Source organism: Drosophila suzukii, chromosome X, assembly GCF_043229965.1.
Source record: "Drosophila suzukii chromosome X, CBGP_Dsuzu_IsoJpt1.0, whole genome shotgun sequence".
Taxonomy (NCBI): domain Eukaryota; kingdom Metazoa; phylum Arthropoda; class Insecta; order Diptera; family Drosophilidae; genus Drosophila; species Drosophila suzukii.
This window is the reverse complement of record NC_092084.1, coordinates 15,925,891-15,942,804: the sequence shown is the minus strand read 5'-3', so window position 1 is coordinate 15,942,804 and position 16,914 is coordinate 15,925,891. Positions and strand designations below refer to the sequence as shown.

The 16,914-nt window shown below is 41.9% G+C and overlaps 4 protein-coding genes across 6 annotated transcripts; 2 read left to right on the top strand and 2 right to left on the bottom strand.

The window, feature by feature from the left end:
* Window positions 1-172: 172 nt before the first annotated feature.
* LOC108019172 (uncharacterized) lies at window positions 173-6,054 on the bottom strand. The gene is made up of 6 exons (XM_017086932.4): window positions 5,660-6,054; window positions 3,810-4,828; window positions 3,610-3,733; window positions 3,361-3,551; window positions 3,117-3,298; window positions 173-3,051 (listed from the first exon to the last, which is right to left on the bottom strand). The coding sequence occupies exons 1-6, from the start codon at window positions 5,841-5,843 to the stop codon at window positions 2,910-2,912; spliced, it is 1,842 nt and encodes a 613-aa protein (XP_016942421.2). The 5' UTR covers window positions 5,844-6,054; the 3' UTR covers window positions 173-2,909.
* Window positions 6,055-6,583: 529 nt separating this feature from the next.
* Window positions 6,584-7,336, top strand: LOC108018990 (mitochondrial import inner membrane translocase subunit Tim29). The gene has a single exon (XM_017086598.4). The coding sequence runs from the start codon at window positions 6,679-6,681 to the stop codon at window positions 7,252-7,254; it is 576 nt and encodes a 191-aa protein (XP_016942087.2). The 5' UTR covers window positions 6,584-6,678; the 3' UTR covers window positions 7,255-7,336.
* Window positions 7,337-7,378: 42 nt separating this feature from the next.
* Window positions 7,379-9,002, bottom strand: LOC108018946 (alanyl-tRNA editing protein Aarsd1-A). Its single transcript, XM_017086548.4, has 3 exons — window positions 8,843-9,002; window positions 8,014-8,780; window positions 7,379-7,955 (listed from the first exon to the last, which is right to left on the bottom strand). Exons 1-3 carry the CDS (start codon window positions 8,879-8,881, stop codon window positions 7,448-7,450), a joined length of 1,314 nt encoding a protein of 437 aa, XP_016942037.2. The 5' UTR covers window positions 8,882-9,002; the 3' UTR covers window positions 7,379-7,447.
* Window positions 9,003-9,637: 635 nt separating this feature from the next.
* LOC108019178 (sodium-dependent neutral amino acid transporter B(0)AT3) lies at window positions 9,638-16,903 on the top strand. Of its 3 annotated transcripts, none has more exons than XM_017086945.4 (7): window positions 9,638-10,183; window positions 11,151-11,634; window positions 11,961-12,259; window positions 12,775-13,732; window positions 14,009-14,212; window positions 14,331-14,752; window positions 14,813-16,903. In XM_017086945.4, exons 2-7 carry the CDS (start codon window positions 11,545-11,547, stop codon window positions 15,009-15,011), a joined length of 2,172 nt encoding a protein of 723 aa, XP_016942434.1. In that variant the 5' UTR covers window positions 9,638-10,183; window positions 11,151-11,544; the 3' UTR covers window positions 15,012-16,903. The 3 variants fall into 3 exon arrangements, with proteins under 3 accessions (XP_016942434.1, XP_065723667.1, XP_065723666.1); XM_065867595.2 differs by having other exon boundaries at window positions 9,639-10,183; window positions 11,558-11,634; XM_065867594.2 differs by lacking the exon at window positions 9,638-10,183 and having other exon boundaries at window positions 11,012-11,634.
* Window positions 16,904-16,914: the final 11 nt, after the last annotated feature.

The following is a 16,914-nucleotide window of genomic DNA, read 5'->3' as shown; positions in this document are numbered from 1 at the left end:
TTTTGGGCACAATAAAAATTTGACCAACATAATAAATCCTTATTATACTTCTTTAATAATAAAATAATCCATAATACAGATTGTACAAAAGGAAAAAGGATCTTACCAGAATCCCACCAACCTAGGGATACAAAATTAATTACCAATACCACCCAGTAAATGCTAATGGCGATTGCTGTTCGAATCATTCAGAATTTATTCAACGTTAGCCTAGATTAGTGTATAAGAAGTATGTATACGTTTATGTATATGCTTATAAAAAACCTTCTGGAATACGTTAGCAAGGAGTTGAACATTTTGGGAACGCGCGTACAATCCGAATTTCGACTAACACTACAGACAGAAAGAGATAGAGTGCGGGGGCGAGAAAGAGATAGATAGAGAGTCAAAGTCGAGCCATGTATTGCTGATGTGTGTGTTTTAGTAATCAATATGGATCTGTGGTTCGGGATCTTACGTAACTCTTCAACGGGAAATGATAAGAATCTTTATCTTCGAAACTCTGCTTTCTGAACGCTTCGTGGCTTTAGGCTAATTTTACTATATTCTGCTTTTGTTATGGTTAGGGTTTCTCTTTAGTTTGTCAATTGATTTATTTTTGAAATAGATATCACATGATGTTTTGCTTCTTGTTGCTGTTTTACTACGGATTTAATTCAATTCGTTTCGTTTCGAGTCGATTTCGATTTCAGTTTCAGTTTTAGTTTTCGTGTTCGTTTTATTTTTAGTTTCCTTTAAATTTATTTGATTTGATCAACAACAATAATTTTTCTTATTTAAATTTCCTTTAACTGAAATGTGTTTCCTTGGCATATGTTTTTATTGTTTAACTTATTTTTCACTGTTCAACTTTTCGGTAACTTTACTGTTTCAACTGTTTGGTTTGCGTTTCTGTGTGGGATACACTTTACAAACTGAAATGTTCACTTATGTGGTAACAATAAAGGTATAATGGTTTTAAGTCTAATAATACAAAAATAATGAAAAATATTCAAATTGGAATGCGTAAATTCATACGTAGAGATAACTTATATACTTCGGACCACAAAATTTTGTGTGCTTAAGCCGATAAACAAATTTTAGAATCTTAAACTAAAGTGAATGTAAAATAAAATTATAAGAAGAGACCCTTTAATAAGGGGAAAAAACATAGGAGTTGTGACACATTTCACAGTGGTTTAGGTTGGGTCTCTTTCAATTTTCCTTATGGTTAATCCTCTTTCAAAGAGGGCACAAATGAGCCTTAATATTAGTAACAATAAATTCAAATCAGATTTCTCCTCAACAATCTGTAAAGTGTATACATTCTGCGGTAGTCCGTAGATCCTTTCTTCCAATTCAGCTCCTTTGATCTACCTTATCCTCGATTTTTCTCAGGCAGCGCGGTTTAGTTGAATACTTCTTGTGTAGTTCTGCTGGATTTTTGGAGTTCAATTGGTTGGCTCTGCAGTATAAGTTTCAGTTTTAGTTTAGCTTTTGTTGTATAGGTACTTTTCGGTTACGCTCCTACTGATTTTGAGTTCACAAACTATATAGAATAACTTAGAGCTGCCTGTTCGCGGTTTGTGTTCCGACTTTTCTGCATTTTGTATTCAGTAGTTTCCTGTTTTGTATTTATGTTTTGTTTAAATCAAAATTTAAAGCGATCACAACGGTTTACTTCACAGACGCGTGTGGAAACATTTGGTTAGAAATGTCCGTGGAAATATTTCCTATTTTCTTTTGTATCGTTTCGATTTCTGGTTAATTAATTTCGTTTTCGATTTCCCTATTTTCGGTTGGATTTTGCTTAACTTCCAAATTGGTTGCTATGCTTTCTATACAAGTAAATGTAATTTAATCGTAATTTGAGTATAATTTCACTTAACTAATTTTAGTCAAATTGGTAGCGTTTGCTCGTCGTTTCTTTATTGTTCTCTATATGTTTTCGGTTCGGCGTTTTTTCACAATCCTAATAAATATACTGATCGAGTGTATGGGGTGTGTAAGTTTGGTTGTGTGATTTTGTGGTGGTGTGTATGGCACATTGGGAGTTTTCATTTTCCATTTTCTTTTTATCTTTTTTTCCTTGTACGCGTTTTGACTATTTAGCTAATTTAATTCGATTCTATTCGAGCACAACATAAATCTATGATCGATCTGAGGCTATAACTGGATTTGCTTAGTTGTTGGTGATTATTGCTTTGACTTGGACTATTTTAAGTTACTTTAGATTAATATTCAATATTCAATACATAGGCCATATGATTAGTTTACGTTTAACTTTAACTTTATCTAAATGCCATAATTTGTGTTTCAGTTTCAGTTCCAGTATTCGATTTTTGAAAAAGTCTAAACTAAAATGAAAGTTTTACTAACATTTTTGTTTGTAAGGCAATTTGTTGTTCTTCGGTTTTTTCGTTTTTTTTTCTTTTTTGTTTTGTTTGTTGTTTGCGCTTGCGTTTGCTTTTGCTTTGAGATTGTTTTTAATCCAAATTGAATTTAGATTGAGTTCAGTTCAGTTGATTCAGTTTGATTTCAAAAAATAAATCCACCAAATCTGGTACAAATACAAATACGAATACAAAGGTGATTACACAAAACGAGCGTTAAAAATATCTAACTAACCCGATTGCAATTCTGGATTCCGGGGTGTAACTATTACCATTATTAGTACATAAGTATGTAGCATTAAGTTGGCCTGGCTCTACGATGATTACACACCATGGACCTATATATATGTTACATGAAAGCTATTCTGAACGGGAGTGGGTGGACCGAGCGCCCTAGCGTCTATGAAAGCGAGAGAGATGGCCGATGGCAACGAACCGATGGCCACCGTCCTTCAACAAATGGTACTGATTTGCGCTGGCAGCTGTGCGATTATTTGGGATTCGTCGGTGATTCGAAAGGCTGCTCCTCTACCACGTCTAGTAGAACTTTCTGCGAGCAAAGGCGTTAATCAGCCGCGGCGTGTGCTCGTCCAGGCTGCACAACTCCAACAGGTTCTCGTTTCGTTCGCCGGAATAGGTCATGGAGCCGTGGTGCTGCCGCAGGCTCACAATTATGAACCTGGAAAAAGGAAGGGTGATTTATGAAGTAGATTTTTTGCTATTAAAGATATATTAAACACTCACTTGGCATTGGAGCTGCGCTTCTCGCGGTATTCATCCATCAGGGCAGCCAAGCTCTTGGAACTGTTAGCCGGATTTCCCCGCCCGGCTCCCGGCACCAGCACTAAAAACACATCGTACGTGTTCTTTTCATCCTCCAGCGCTCTGTCCAAAATATCCGTCAGCGACTGCTTGATCTTAAGCACCTGCGGAAGAGGAGGAAACGGTTACGTATAGGGTTTTATTATTGATTTCGCCAAGCTGTTACCTTCTGATCCACGCAGCAGGACGTGGCCTCTGCCACGGTCATCTCCTTTGTCCAGGGCAGCGTCTTTAGCTGGCCACTGCGATCGTGCCAGAACTGCACCGTCACCTTGGGATCGCTACGGAAGTAACCAAAGGCCATTGCCACCAGGCCATCTATGTATTTAAGCATACGACAGCGACCGGTAAGGTATTCTAAAAGCGGATGGGAATGGTATATTCTTGGAGTTTAATGGGATGCGACAGAACTCACTGCCTAGGTAGTGCTGCTCCAGATTAAGGGTGATGTGCAGACGCCTGCCGAGAGCCTTGTTCTTGCCAAAGGATATCTCGTAAACGCTATGCAGAAAACTCGCTTTCCGCAAACAAGTTGGATACTAAACAAGTTGCATTCATTATTAAGTGTAAAGATCATAAATAAATATTTAGAACCTGGGACCCTTGCTCACTCACCAACTTCCTGGGCTTCCTCAGACGCATGTCCTCCAGCAGCAAACGAACGGGCGGGACATTTCCCGCCTTGAGCTTCTTCTCGTCCAGTAGCTGCTCGGCGAAGGGGCGCACCTGGTGCTGCATTCGTGAGAGGCGTGGCCAGCTGCGGAGGAGCTGCTCGTAGCTCATGCGCGGTATAAGAAACTTGGCCAGACCGGGATCGTTGAACAGCTGGAGCGGCACATGCTCCCAGCTCAGCGAGAGCTTCTTGACAATGGGCAGAGCTTGTTCGGGATCCTGCAGAAGACGCAGCTTCACCACACCCTCGATAATTCCGCGGCTACTGCTTAAAGGCGTCAGGAAAGCGGGCCAATTCGATAGCTCCTTGGGCGACGTTGAGAGCAACCGCAAGGCAGCCATGATTTCCGGTCGAAAATCGCCATCCCGAAAGTGACAACGGTGCAGCAGATCGCGATGCGCCGACCAACGAGTTCCGTCGCCCACCGACCACAGGTGAAGGAGGCGGTCCAATGGCTGCTTGCCATACCAGTCGAGAATGGCCTTGCGCACCGTGCGATTGAAGGGCGTCTTGCGATCGAGCAGTTTCTGGACTCGCTTCACCAGCTGGACGAACAGCAGCAGGTGCGATTCGCCGGTAATCAGATCGGCGAACCTGTTTCGCACCAACTTGCGCTCCTTTTCGTCGTCGCGCGTGGTGAGATAGACGGCCAGGATGAGGAGGGGCTCGTCTGGGCGCGGCAGGTGCTCAGCATTCGGCCCGCTGCCCAGGACACTCGTCAGGCACTCGGCCAGCTCTACTTCGGTCACTTGAGAGCAGAGGTCCTTCAGCGACGCGAAGCTGGTCTCGACGGCGAGGTCCAGCGTGGGCGTGGCATAGACGGGCTCGTCCGCGGAGCCAATAAAACAGAAGCGGCGCAGCTTGTCAACCGCCGGGATGGAGGAGATGGCAGTGGACGGCTCCTGCACGGGCTCATTTTTCACAGGCTCCTTCTTCAAAGGTTCCTTGTTCTTAATTGCAGCTGGAAACGAGGAAATATAACATTAAAATTTAGCTAAGAAAGATATGAGGTTTTTCAGAAGTTCGCCTAAATACCATTCGTTAAAATGGAAAAATAACATTAAGCTGTACATGTGGCTTAAACTACCAATAGGTTCGCAAAACAAATAGGTTTAAGAATTTCACAATTTAATGTTAGGTGTGAAAAACATTGCATCTCTCAACATTGTGGTGTTCTTAAAAAAAGGCCTGAATGTAAATGACTAGTTTCTTTTTTATTAATTATTTAGCTAAGTCAAAATATATATTTTTTAATAAATTTTCTTGCCCGCAATTGTGTTAGCATGGGTTAGCACAGTTATAATTTAAATACGATATTTTTTATTATATTTTTTTCAATATATAAGACGTATTTAGCTTTGTTTAATGGTAAAAATTATTATTTTTAACTAGTTTTCAGAAATAAACATTAAACGCACTCAAAATGAAGATGTTTTCATAATTCGCAAGGGAATAGGCACATGTATCCTAATTTTCCTGAAGTTACTTAGTAAAATAATAACCCATAAATAATATGCGTCTTGACTTGTTTTCTGAATTAAATAAAAACCACTTTAATTAAGGTAATCACGTTTTGTTTGCCCGCTTCTGTGATTGCAAGGAAATGAGCACATGTATCCCAACTTCCCTAAAGTAAATGCGATTTTTATACTTTGATAAAATCGTAAATCACTAATTTGATATCAACTATGGTGATCCTGCATAATGGTGGTGGTATTTTTTTGCCCGCCACTGTGCGTGTACGGGAATGAGCACATGTGCCGTTTTGGAGGGGGAAGTGCGTAGTACTCACATTCCTTGGCTGCCAGCGAGTCCTTCTTCTTCTCCGGCTGCTTCTGCTTGGAGTTCTGGAGCGGCACCGCCACTTCCGCCGATCCTCCCGATCCCGACGGTCCCCGGGGCACCACGTCTGCCGAAGATATTCTCCGGGATGGTCCCTTCGATCCAAGGGAGCTTGATCCCTTGGCCTTTGGCATGGCAGCAACTATTGCATTTTACGCTCACACCGCACTTTCTGGGGATTCCACGCCTCTCAATCTCGATTTGCACGCCCTGGTTGTTTCGATTGGCCCACCTTCTCTCTTTGAACAGCTCTACTTGTCCTTATTTGCGTTTTAGCGAGTTTTATGCATAAGTTTTACAGAGCGCTGGCGATTCGCAATGAAAACAATTATTTGTATGTTTGGTTATCGATATTTTCCAAACCTATCGGGTGCCTTGGCAGCGCGATATTTGGAGGCGTTATACGAACCTATCGGTGTGACCAACTGACAAAATGACTTTCATCCCGAATTCAATGATTTCACACTAAAACAAAGCAAGCAAAATAATTAATCTTCCCGCAAATACTTGGTCTGGAAGTAACTGAATCCAAACCAAAAACAAAATTAAAATTAGCCGAGTTCATGCAATGATTTTTAAAGGCTAAATTTGTTGAGAAGTATTTTATTTTATGGCATTTTTCATTTCATGGTATTTGAGAAAAACTTGACATTTTTGTTTTGCGTATTTTTTTGATATTCGTATTTTTACGCCCAAAAAAAGTTAGTGTTTTGGCTGACAATTGCGATGAATTAAACATATTTTTAAACTGGAAGGATTTTACATTTCGGATCTCAGCATTTAATTTGCTATTTTTTAAAACCCTTTTTCATTATTTCCTGGATATTATTGCGATATATCGTTATCGGCGGCACTGCCTGACCGCCCACGGTCATACCAACAAATCAGCTGTTCCGTTTGATAACATAACACTGGGATTTCGAGTCCACCTGGTTTTTTCCAAATTGATCACTGAAAACCCGCCAGGAGATGCAGTTCCTCCGCGTGGGTGGCCGTATAACGGCATTGCGCCAGAGATTGACCGACAGGATCCAGATGCCGGAGCGCTTCAAAGGCACGGTGGTGGAGAAGTGGGTGCAGTACTGGAACGGCCTGGTCAGGGACTACTCGGAGGTGGCGGTCGGCGTGGTACGCGAGTCCTACACGAAGCCCAAAAAGGCCCTACTCTATGGAACCGGAATGCTGTTCCTCTACCAGGCCGGTCTAAATAATCCCGACGACGAGGCCTTTATGACTCTGCTGAGGGGAGCCACAAACCGGATGATCACTGTGCCGCCGGAACTCCAGAATCCAGTGTCCGCCGACTATCTGCTAACCCTGGAGAGGGCCATCAATCAGAAGAAACTGCGACTCCTTTCGCTGGGCATTTGCACCATCCTCTGGGTGGATCTCTACGACGAGGACGACTGCACATATCCGGCCATCTGCGAATACACAACCGTGGGCCTGCTCAACTTCCACGAGCGGATCATCGACGTGGGCTTCTGGAATCAGTACTGGCGACTCAAATGGAAGATGCGCAACTACGATGTCAACTACCTGTGATCCCTCCCTTCTTCCTCATACCATGTTCACTGTTAAAGTCCCTCGAGGAAATACCAATATATGTATGTTTTTAGTACAGGTACTATGATACTATCTTTTCTTTCGTTCTTTAAAAATAGGCAACTTTTATTCGCGAATATTATTTTAATACCATACAAATGTTGTATATTGGATGTCTCACTACCGAGCTGATTTACTCCTCATTCTCCAGCGGAGCTCCATTTGCAGGCTTTGGGGTTTCAACGATCTTCTTTGGCTTGAATTGCGCATCCAGCAGCTCGTGGCAGTCCTGCAGTCCAGCCAGATTGTTAATCTTGCCCTGGAAACTGCCCTCCTTGCCATTGCCCTTGCCCTCGAGGAGTTCCATAAACTGGGGACCGAGCTTCTCGACAATCTCCGGATCTCCGCGCAGCACCAGGTGTCCCTTGGCACTGCTGCCGGCGGCAACGCCCTCGGAAACGGTCAGGAAGTAGAAGATACCCTCGGGAGCCACCCGCAAGAATGTGTTGATGAAGTCCACCTCGATGCCATCTCGTCGATGGAGGGCGAAGTACTTGGGACGCTCCTTCTTCGGCAGATCTTCCAGTCGTTCGGCCTCGGCGGTGGCAAAGTCCTTAAGCAGCTGCTGGAAGTACTTCCGATTCCCCTTCACATTCTGTTGCAGCTTCTGGACAAGCTCCAAGTGCTGGCCGGGACCACCTCTGGAAACCAAGGTGATATAGACTAATATGAAATGGGAACTATACTAGAGAAACTCACTTCAAAGCCTGGGTGAGCTGCTGCTCGCGCTGAAAAACCTCGCCCAGTTTTCCAAGCACCCTCTCGCCCACGACAAAGTGAACCAAGACATTGGTCTTGACCTTCTCGGCGTAGAGCAGCTTGATGCACTGCAGCTGGGAGAGATTCGTGACATGGGTGCCGCAGCACATGTTGCTCTCGATGCCCTCGATGCGCACCACCCTGGCCAGGCCCTCGTGATCCTTTGGCAAACCCCTGGGGGCCCTGGCATCTTGGAACTCCTGCGCCACTTCGGGATCCACCAGTACCACCGTAACCTCACGGCCCTCCCGTATCAGATCGTTGGCCTGCCGTTCGATGAGGTCCAGCGATTCGCGACTTATCAAATGAGGCGTACTCAATTGGATGTAGGAGACACTGGATCCCAGGGACCAGGAGGTGGTATCGTACTTGAACTCCCTGTCGAACAGGGCGGTGATAAGGTGCTGTCCCGAGTGCTGTTGCATGTGGTCCAGCCTTCTCTGAAAGTCCAGAGTCTGAAGAACCTCGGCATCCTGCTCAAAGCTCGTGGGGGACTCCACAAAATGAACGGCAGTGGTGCCCTTCCTCTGGACATTCTTCACGGAATATCCACCCAGTGTTCCGTAATCGCAGGGCTGACCACCGCCCTCGGGAAATAATATCGTATCCTCGCAGATCACATTGAAGCCCTTCAGTTTTTCGACTTTTCCACTGGGATCCGTCCAATCCAAGGTGGCAAACTCGCTGCTGACGACTTTCGTCTTGAACTGCAGCAAATTAGGTTACAAATTATGTAATTAAACGGTTTCGAATTTATTCGAGGACCAACCTGCTTCAGGAAACTGTCCTCCTGGCACTTGAAAACCATCTTCTCATTCAATCCACGCAATTCCTAGACCCCTTATCGAAATAATAAACAATTTATGAGAGGTTCTGTCAACAAGTGTTCATTTGGCGGCTAGTTCACCGCCAGTTCATTCTAGAGATGCCCAGATATTTAACAGGGAGCGGTCACGGTTTGGTTCGAAATTGGTATCCTCCAATATACATTGCATTTCTTAAACTATATATCGGAAATTTAATAATTACTTAGTATTTAAGACTTAATTCTTATACTTAACATTTTTTTTCTTAGCTAGATTTAGAAATTTGTTTATAAGTAAATATATTTGCGCATTTAAATCTTTTCATAAAAATAATAACAAAAACTTTCCGATTACTTATAATATAAGCTAAATATTTCCAAATTCATTTGGTGCATACTGGTTTAAATGGTGCATTTACAGATTAAAATTTATTTTGAGTCACAATGCTTTAAATATTTTATGTTCTTGTTTCGCAGTCACTGTTTACACTCGGTTAATCGAAAAGCTTATCCCGACTCTGTGCAGCACTTTTATAAAAAAATACTAACGCGAAAAACTAACTGCTTAAAAGGCACTAACGCCTCTAGCTATCGGCAGTTGAAAATGAATGAAATTTTAAACGTGGAATAAAATACCAATTATTGATCAAATTGATAAAACAAATAATTAGCTTAGGCTGTAAATACAATTAATATATTAAAGGATTACAAAAAAGCCATAAATAACAGCTAATTTGCTGGTTAATTGGCTTTTTTGTTGCCTTGTTTTCCTCCCTCTACTGTTTACCATCTTCCCTCTCGCTCGGATTCGCGATCCTCCGTCTCGCTCGCACCCATGCGATGTGATGCTGCGTCTGCGCTGCTCTTTTCGTTTTTGCTCTCCCGTTTGCTCCCGTTTTATCGCCTCCCGTTAACCGTTATCCTTTTCGTCCTGCCATTCGGGTATTACGTCCTTTGCTGCTCAACAGTTTCCTGCCAACGTCCCGTTACGACACACCGTTACGTTATTCCAATCAGAATAACGGGATAGCGATTGGAGCGACGGAATCGGTCTTTAAATAGGTTTTAATGCAACCACCTGCAACCGTTAATCCAGGGATATTCGGACAATAGTCCCCTGCAGGTCCTTCACCGTTATCGGTCGGACTTAACCGTTATTTCGTTGTTTTTTTTTAGTGCGACTTCATTTTTTTCGCGAGTGTGTTCTTCGGTTATATAAGTGAGAATTTGTTGGGCCACAAAAAAGGCTTACAATCAAACCCAATCAACGCGATTTCCCCCGCCATTGAAACAGGCCAAGAAAAAGTAATGTTTTAAGCCGAAGCTTCACCCAAAAATTATCCCTAAAAGCATGCTAATATAGAGTAAAAATGTAGGTCTCCATGGCAGCAAATTTCACTCCACCTTCTGTTGAAAATAACCTCCATCGCCCTGGGAAACTAAGCCTAGACTAATTGCAGGTCGAAAAAGAAAGTTAATTCCATTACACTGCATTAGTGAGTGGGCGGAAAATGTGCAGGGGGGAGATGTGGGTTAAGGGTTACTTAGAGTTGATTGATTTATTGTGTGGACCTAGTCACGCAAGCCCCATAGATGTCTCAGTGTGTGTGGGTCCTTTCTTTTGCATGATTTGATTGATGGAAAGCACACGTGAAAAAATGTCCCCTACCAATATTGAATGATTACTATCATAATTAAACACTTAATACTTTGAGTTTTCGATATCTTTTTGCATTTACTTTTTATCTAAAACTTATTTACTCTAACGTCGGGTTTTTCGGTTATTATAAATACTAAATGGATTGATCAAGGAAATTTGCATTTGTTTTATAAATTTTATTAGTATCTTATTGAATAGATTTAAAAATTAAGAACAATTTTTCGTAAAGAAAAATAAGTCTTTTATGTTTTAACGTTTTAAGGTATTTGATTTAAGTAATAAGTACTATAAAACTGAACAAAATGCATTAATTTAATAATATTCTTAAAGCCTTAACAAGTCCTTAAATCCGTAATAAATTGTTCTTACTTTATTTCATGTTTTCTTTTTTATTGAATTATAAAATTAAAGAAAATATAATATTAAATAATAATATTAGTACCAGAAAATTCTTCAACCTCGTTTTTCATAATTTCCCTATCTAACTTATTATTATCATGAATGGGAATTGTCCACGACTTTTGCAAGCTAGACATTTAAATACTAATTTCTCTCTGTGCATGCGAGTTGTATACAACTTTTAGTAATACCTATTTCACTTGGAAAAAGCAGATAGCGGCACTGCGATGGCGTCTACTACTAATGCACCGTTATCACCTGCAATTAAGCACTAACAAAAGCACCAAACCACAGTAAAAGCCACAAAAAAATTCAGAAATCAGCTAAGCCAAAACTAAAAGCACAGCAACAAGGGGTTAAAATGCGATTTATTTAGCCAACCATAAAAGTATGCTACGAAAAATGTCCAGTGAGTTGCTAGTTACCTGAACGCAACACCAGGTGGCGCCGAGGAAAGTACAAGCAGAGCAAAAGTTTGGAGAAACGGAAACGGAAGTGACATAGAGCACACTAGGCACCCATACGGGCACACACACAAACCCACACAGCACCCACACGCACACATATAAAAGTTTGTAATAAGTCGAAATAATAATAAAACGCAATCATGGCCAACACAGCTCAGTTATTGCGTCGCCAAAGCTCCCGGGATATAGTGCTCAAAAGCCAGAAGAGCATCGATCAGTTGGAATTGAGGGTAAGTCGAGGGGATTAGATTGGACTTATTAATATATATATTTTTATTATATGTATAATATATTTTTATTTAGTTGGTGAACTATTTGTCTTGAAAACACTTTAAAATGTAATTGTGGAGTGTCTAAAAGTACGCAGTGAATAAATGATAGTGGCCTTTCTGTAAGAATGCTTTGTACTTCTGAGCTTTAAATGTATTTTTGCATACTTTTGACGTCTAAAAATGGCATTTAAAAGTGATTTCAGAATCCTACTGATTTGTGTGGCACTACCGTATATAGAGGTATTTTTTTTTACAACATATCTGAACTGAATTACTTTTCCCAGGAGCTGCGAGGTCGCCTGGTGACGAAGGAACATGGCGTCAGCCACCACCATCACACATCGCTGCACCACCACCAGCCGCTCTATGGGGCCACAAACCAGGGCTTCATGTCCGACGCCTTCGACGAGTCCTCGGAACTGGAGCAGGACCCGCCGCCCTTCGGATCGGAGGCGAGCACCTCCAAGGCCAAGGCCGAGTTGGTGGCCAACGCGGATCAGCAGGACATCGTCGAGGGCGAGAAGGAGGGCGAGGAGCGGGAGAGCTGGGACAGCAAGATCATGTTCCTGCTGGCCACCATTGGGTATGTTAAGCTTTAGTAGGCCTTCGTATTCAAGCTAGCCAAAAACTTGCCTAACAAAAAATATAATATTCAAATGTTTATTTTATAGGATTTTTTTTTTGTATATTTTGTATTTGCAATTCTGCATATTTATTAAAATCAATGGTATTTTGTGGGATTAATGCGTGGTATCCAAAAGTATGCAGTGAATAAGGATAGCCGTCTCCCTGAATGAGTTCATTGTACTTCCAAGCTTTAAATATATTGTTGCATACTTTTAGACACCTAGGACGACACTTATAAGTGATTTTTAAATCCTAAGGCTTTCTATGGCACCTATGTATATTTTGGAAAATTCCTTTTCTAAATTAAATTTACCCGAGAGCACTTCCTTGAGTTTATAAGAAAATATCATATATTTTGTCTCTCGGTTATAGTTATTTACTTTACCGTTTGTGGCATTTCAGTTTTGCTAGCTTGAAAACGAGGCTTTTTTGTGAAATTCCAGTCACTATCAATAATTTTTCAACCCACAGCTATGCTGTTGGCCTGGGAAATGTGTGGCGTTTCCCCTACTTGGCTCAGAAGAACGGCGGAGGAGCCTTCCTGGTGCCCTACTTCATAATGCTGTGCATCCAGGGCATACCGATCTTCTACCTGGAACTGGCCATTGGCCAGCGACTGCGAAAGGGAGCCATCGGCGTTTGGAGCCAGGTGTCGCCGTACCTGGGCGGTATCGGGATCTCCTCGGCGGTAGTTAGCTATATAGTGGCTCTGTACTACAACACCATAATCGCCTGGTGCCTGATCTATCTGCTGCACAGCTTCGAGTCGCCACTGCCCTGGGCGGACTGCCCGACGAGGCTGTACAAGAACTTTACCTACGATCATGAGCCGGAGTGTGTGGCCTCCTCGCCGACGCAGTTCTACTGGTATCGCACCACACTGCAGTGCTCGGAGAGTGTGGATCTGCCGGAGAACTTCAATTATCACATGGCCATTGCGCTGATCGTTTCCTGGTTCCTGGTCTACATCTGCATGGTCCAGGGCATCACGTCGTCGGGCAAGATCGTCTATATGACCGCCATCTTCCCCTATGTGGTGCTCATAATATTCTTCTTCCGGGGCATTACCCTAAAGGGAGCGGCCGATGGGGTGGCCCACTTGTTCACCCCTCGATGGGAGACCCTCTTGGATCCAGTCGTTTGGCTGGAGGCCGGCACTCAGATCTTCTTCTCGCTGGGATTGGCCTTCGGCGGTCTGATAGCCTTCAGCTCGTACAATCCGGCCAATAATAATTGCTACAGGGACGCCATACTTGTGTCAATGACGAATTGTGGGACCTCCATGTTCGCCGGGGTGGTGGTCTTCTCGGTCATTGGGTTCAAGGCCACGGCGACCTTTGACCGCTGCACCGAGGAGCGGAATAGTTTGATGGCCCAGAACAGGACGCACAACCTGCCCGTCTGCGATCTCCAAACGGAACTGGCCAATGTGAGTTTAACTATTATAACCAAGTTCTATAAGGAACTGAAAAATAATGAGTATGTTCTTGGTATGGTAAAACCTTTGTGAGAACATGCAACCGCGAATTCTTCAGGATCTTCCCATAACATGAATTTACATGAAAAACATTTTTATATTTCCATAAAGGAAAATACTTCTAATTCGATTCGTTTGAATCATTTTCTTAAATATTAGAAATATTATAAATTGTTTTATTGAAAGTATTTTTAATAAATTAATAATATTCTTTAATGTACTTTTCAGAGTGCCTCGGGTACGGGATTGGCCTTCATTATCTTCACGGAGGCGATCAATCAGTTTCCGGGGGCTCAACTCTGGGCCGTGCTCTTCTTCCTGATGCTCTTCACTCTGGGAATCGACTCTCAGTTCGGCACTCTGGAGGGCGTGGTCACCTCGCTGGTGGACATGAAGCTGTTTCCCAATCTGCCCAAGGAATATATTGTGGGGGTGAGAATATGAACTATAATGTACTTCTAAAATAATTTCCTTCTTCAATCCTTTGTTTTGTTATATCTTAAAATTTTCCTTATAAGTATAATCCTTATAATGGTTCCTTTTTTTCCAGGTCCTCTGCTTCTCCTGCTGCCTGATTTCCATGTGCTTTGCGAATGGAGCTGGGAGTTATATATTTCAATTGATGGACAGTTTCGCGGGCAATTTCCCACTGCTGATTATCGCACTTTTCGAGTGCCTGTCGATCAGCTATATCTACGGGGTGCGCCGATTCTCGGACGATATAGAGATGATGACCGGATCGCGGCCGAGCTTCTACTGGATGTTCTGCTGGAAGTACCTGTCGCCCTGTGCGATGGTCACCATCCTGCTGGCCTCCTTCTACCAACTGCTGACCGAGGGCAGTAGCTATCCGGCCTGGATTGGAGCCAAGGGCGCCTCCGAGAAGATGGAGTGGCCCCACTGGTGCATCGTCGTGGCCTTTTTCCTCATCCTCTCGTCCATCCTGTGGATCCCGATTGTGGCGGTGTTGCGGTAAGAGATTGGCTGATATAGATTATATTTCTGGGATATTTAATCCATTTCGACTTTCAGTCTGTGTGGCATCAAGGTGGTGGAGGACTCGGACCCCGCCTGGTTCCCCGAGGCGGAACTCAGGGAAGTCCACGGCATCGTGCCACACGAACCAACCGAATTGGAGCGCAGCATTTTCTGCTTCAACATGGATGGAACGGAGGGTATGTGCTGCCCGAAGTACGGGTTACCCGAAAAGTCTCTTGAAGAGGAGGAGTAGGATGCCAGGGGATACCTGAAAGTAAAATAGACAACAACGACAATAAATGAAAGAAAACCGAAACCGAAACCAAACCGAAATAGAAACGGGTGAAATATATGATGATTCTCGATGTAAATATGGACAATAACTAAGCATAACTCACCGATGTTAGGCGGCGTCGATATCAACACTCCTATATATATGGTCCCAAAGACTGTTCGAAGATAATAGAAAACCAAAAAAAGCCATATTAATAATGCAAAGCAACCACAACAAGGAAAATAGGAAAATAGCAATACTAGGTAAAAACTCGACGCTGGATGCGCGGTTTCATTCAAGCAGAAAGCTATAGAAAAGCATAAAAATACAGCGGCCGAAATCAATGGAAATATTTCCGTATAACTTCATTAGCATGTGGCCATTAAGTATTTATATATAGGTACGCGATTATTATTTTCCATTGCCTTTCTTCATTCGCGTTTCTTTTCCGAAAAGGGCAGAGAGAGTGTAGAGTTGTTACTTGGACACCCTTATAGGGTCTACATATCCGATTTCGCTATCATACAAAGAGAAACCACAACTTGCTGACTATAAACGATATATACGATAACTATATATGATAACTACGCTGTATTCTAGACTTAACTGTTTAATTTGACCATATCATGCGAGCATGGGGCACCACCTATAAGAGATATATAACTATATAGTAACTATACCTACCACAGTTCATTCTCTGTTGTGATCAGCTCGGCTTTCTGTGTTTACTGTTGTTTATCGAGGATAATGTTGCTCGTGCAGGCGAAATCGAAATCGAAATCACGAAATCATATCACATCCACAACTATGCTTAAAAGCTAAAACGAAAACACAACTTTAACGTCTAAATGTTATAGAGCAAAAAAAGGAGGGAAGATATATTGGAAATGCGTTATGTTTTGCCCAATCGAAAGTTATACGATAAAAATTACTTGTTAATAACCAATGATCAAGGCACTCCACCTCCACTCCACTCCATTGTACTTATGATCTATATAGGGGGTATATCTGTAGTTATACATTTACATTAACATTAACAAATCGCAAACGCAACCGTTCAAATAGGTGGAAAAGGAACTCTATATAGATATACATATACATAACTGGAGAAGGCAGCTTAAGGTTTATCGACCCACGATATCATCGCATTGGAGAACTATTATTATACAAATAAACGGATATATATATACATATATTTATGTGTGTTGAAATTCAGCTAATGGGTGTGTGAATTCGTTTTAAATTATCAGATTGCGTTTACTTTTCTGAAAACATGGACACTACTTGACCGTTTTTAAATCGAGCGGAAAAAACTCTTTAAAATCAATTCACTCCCCCAAATAGCAATTAATTTCACTGTATTATAAATTCTACATTTCTTTATGGTATATTTATACATATACATCGATATATTATATACATCTATTTAGAATGAAAGGAAAACAGATATATTATACATGTATTAAGTGTTATTGATGTTGACAATAAAGAAACCCCTACGAAACGAGTTTTTAACCCAAACGAAACAGATGAGATATATAGACAACCTTCTACTACCCAAAAAGAACACAGACACAACCCACAGTTTGCGAAAATCCAAATGGAGTATGATAAAAAGCATAAATATATTTACGGCAAAGCAATAATTATATAAATACCAGAAGAGATTCGATTATAATTATTGTATTCTTATCATTGTTTTGCTCCCTCTTAAGGTCTCGTAATTGATGTAAAATTCACTCATTCGTACTGAACACATGAAATGATGATAAAGTTAATACCACGTATCATAATTTATTAATGTTAAATTCGCAAACGATAAATAATGCAAAAAATTCCAACTAAATGACAATAAACAATATAAAACTGAAGTTCAGGTGGT

Excerpts from the sequence above, each read along its gene's own strand:
- LOC108019172 (XM_017086932.4), bottom strand. The coding sequence starts at position 5,843 with ATGCCAAAGGCCAAGGGATCAAGCTCCCTTGGATCGAAGGGACCATCC. Across the intron at positions 3,552-3,609 it reads GGAGCAGCACTACCTAGGCA|AATACCTTACCGGTCGCTGT; the intron begins GTGAGTTCTGTC and ends ATCCGCTTTTAG. Across the intron at positions 3,299-3,360 it reads CCTGCTGCGTGGATCAGAAG|GTGCTTAAGATCAAGCAGTC; the intron begins GTAACAGCTTGG and ends CCTCTTCCGCAG.
- LOC108018990 (XM_017086598.4), top strand. The coding sequence starts at position 6,679 with ATGCAGTTCCTCCGCGTGGGTGGCCGTATAACGGCATTGCGCCAGAGA.
- LOC108018946 (XM_017086548.4), bottom strand. The coding sequence starts at position 8,881 with ATGGTTTTCAAGTGCCAGGAGGACAGTTTCCTGAAGCAG. Across the intron at positions 8,781-8,842 it reads AGGACAGTTTCCTGAAGCAG|TTCAAGACGAAAGTCGTCAG; the intron begins GTTGGTCCTCGA and ends AATTTGCTGCAG. Across the intron at positions 7,956-8,013 it reads CAGCTCACCCAGGCTTTGAA|AGGTGGTCCCGGCCAGCACT; the intron begins GTGAGTTTCTCT and ends CTTGGTTTCCAG.
- LOC108019178 (XM_017086945.4), top strand. The coding sequence starts at position 11,545 with ATGGCCAACACAGCTCAGTTATTGCGTCGCCAAAGCTCCCGGGATATA. Across the intron at positions 11,635-11,960 it reads TCGATCAGTTGGAATTGAGG|GAGCTGCGAGGTCGCCTGGT; the intron begins GTAAGTCGAGGG and ends TACTTTTCCCAG. Across the intron at positions 14,213-14,330 it reads CCAAGGAATATATTGTGGGG|GTCCTCTGCTTCTCCTGCTG; the intron begins GTGAGAATATGA and ends CTTTTTTTCCAG.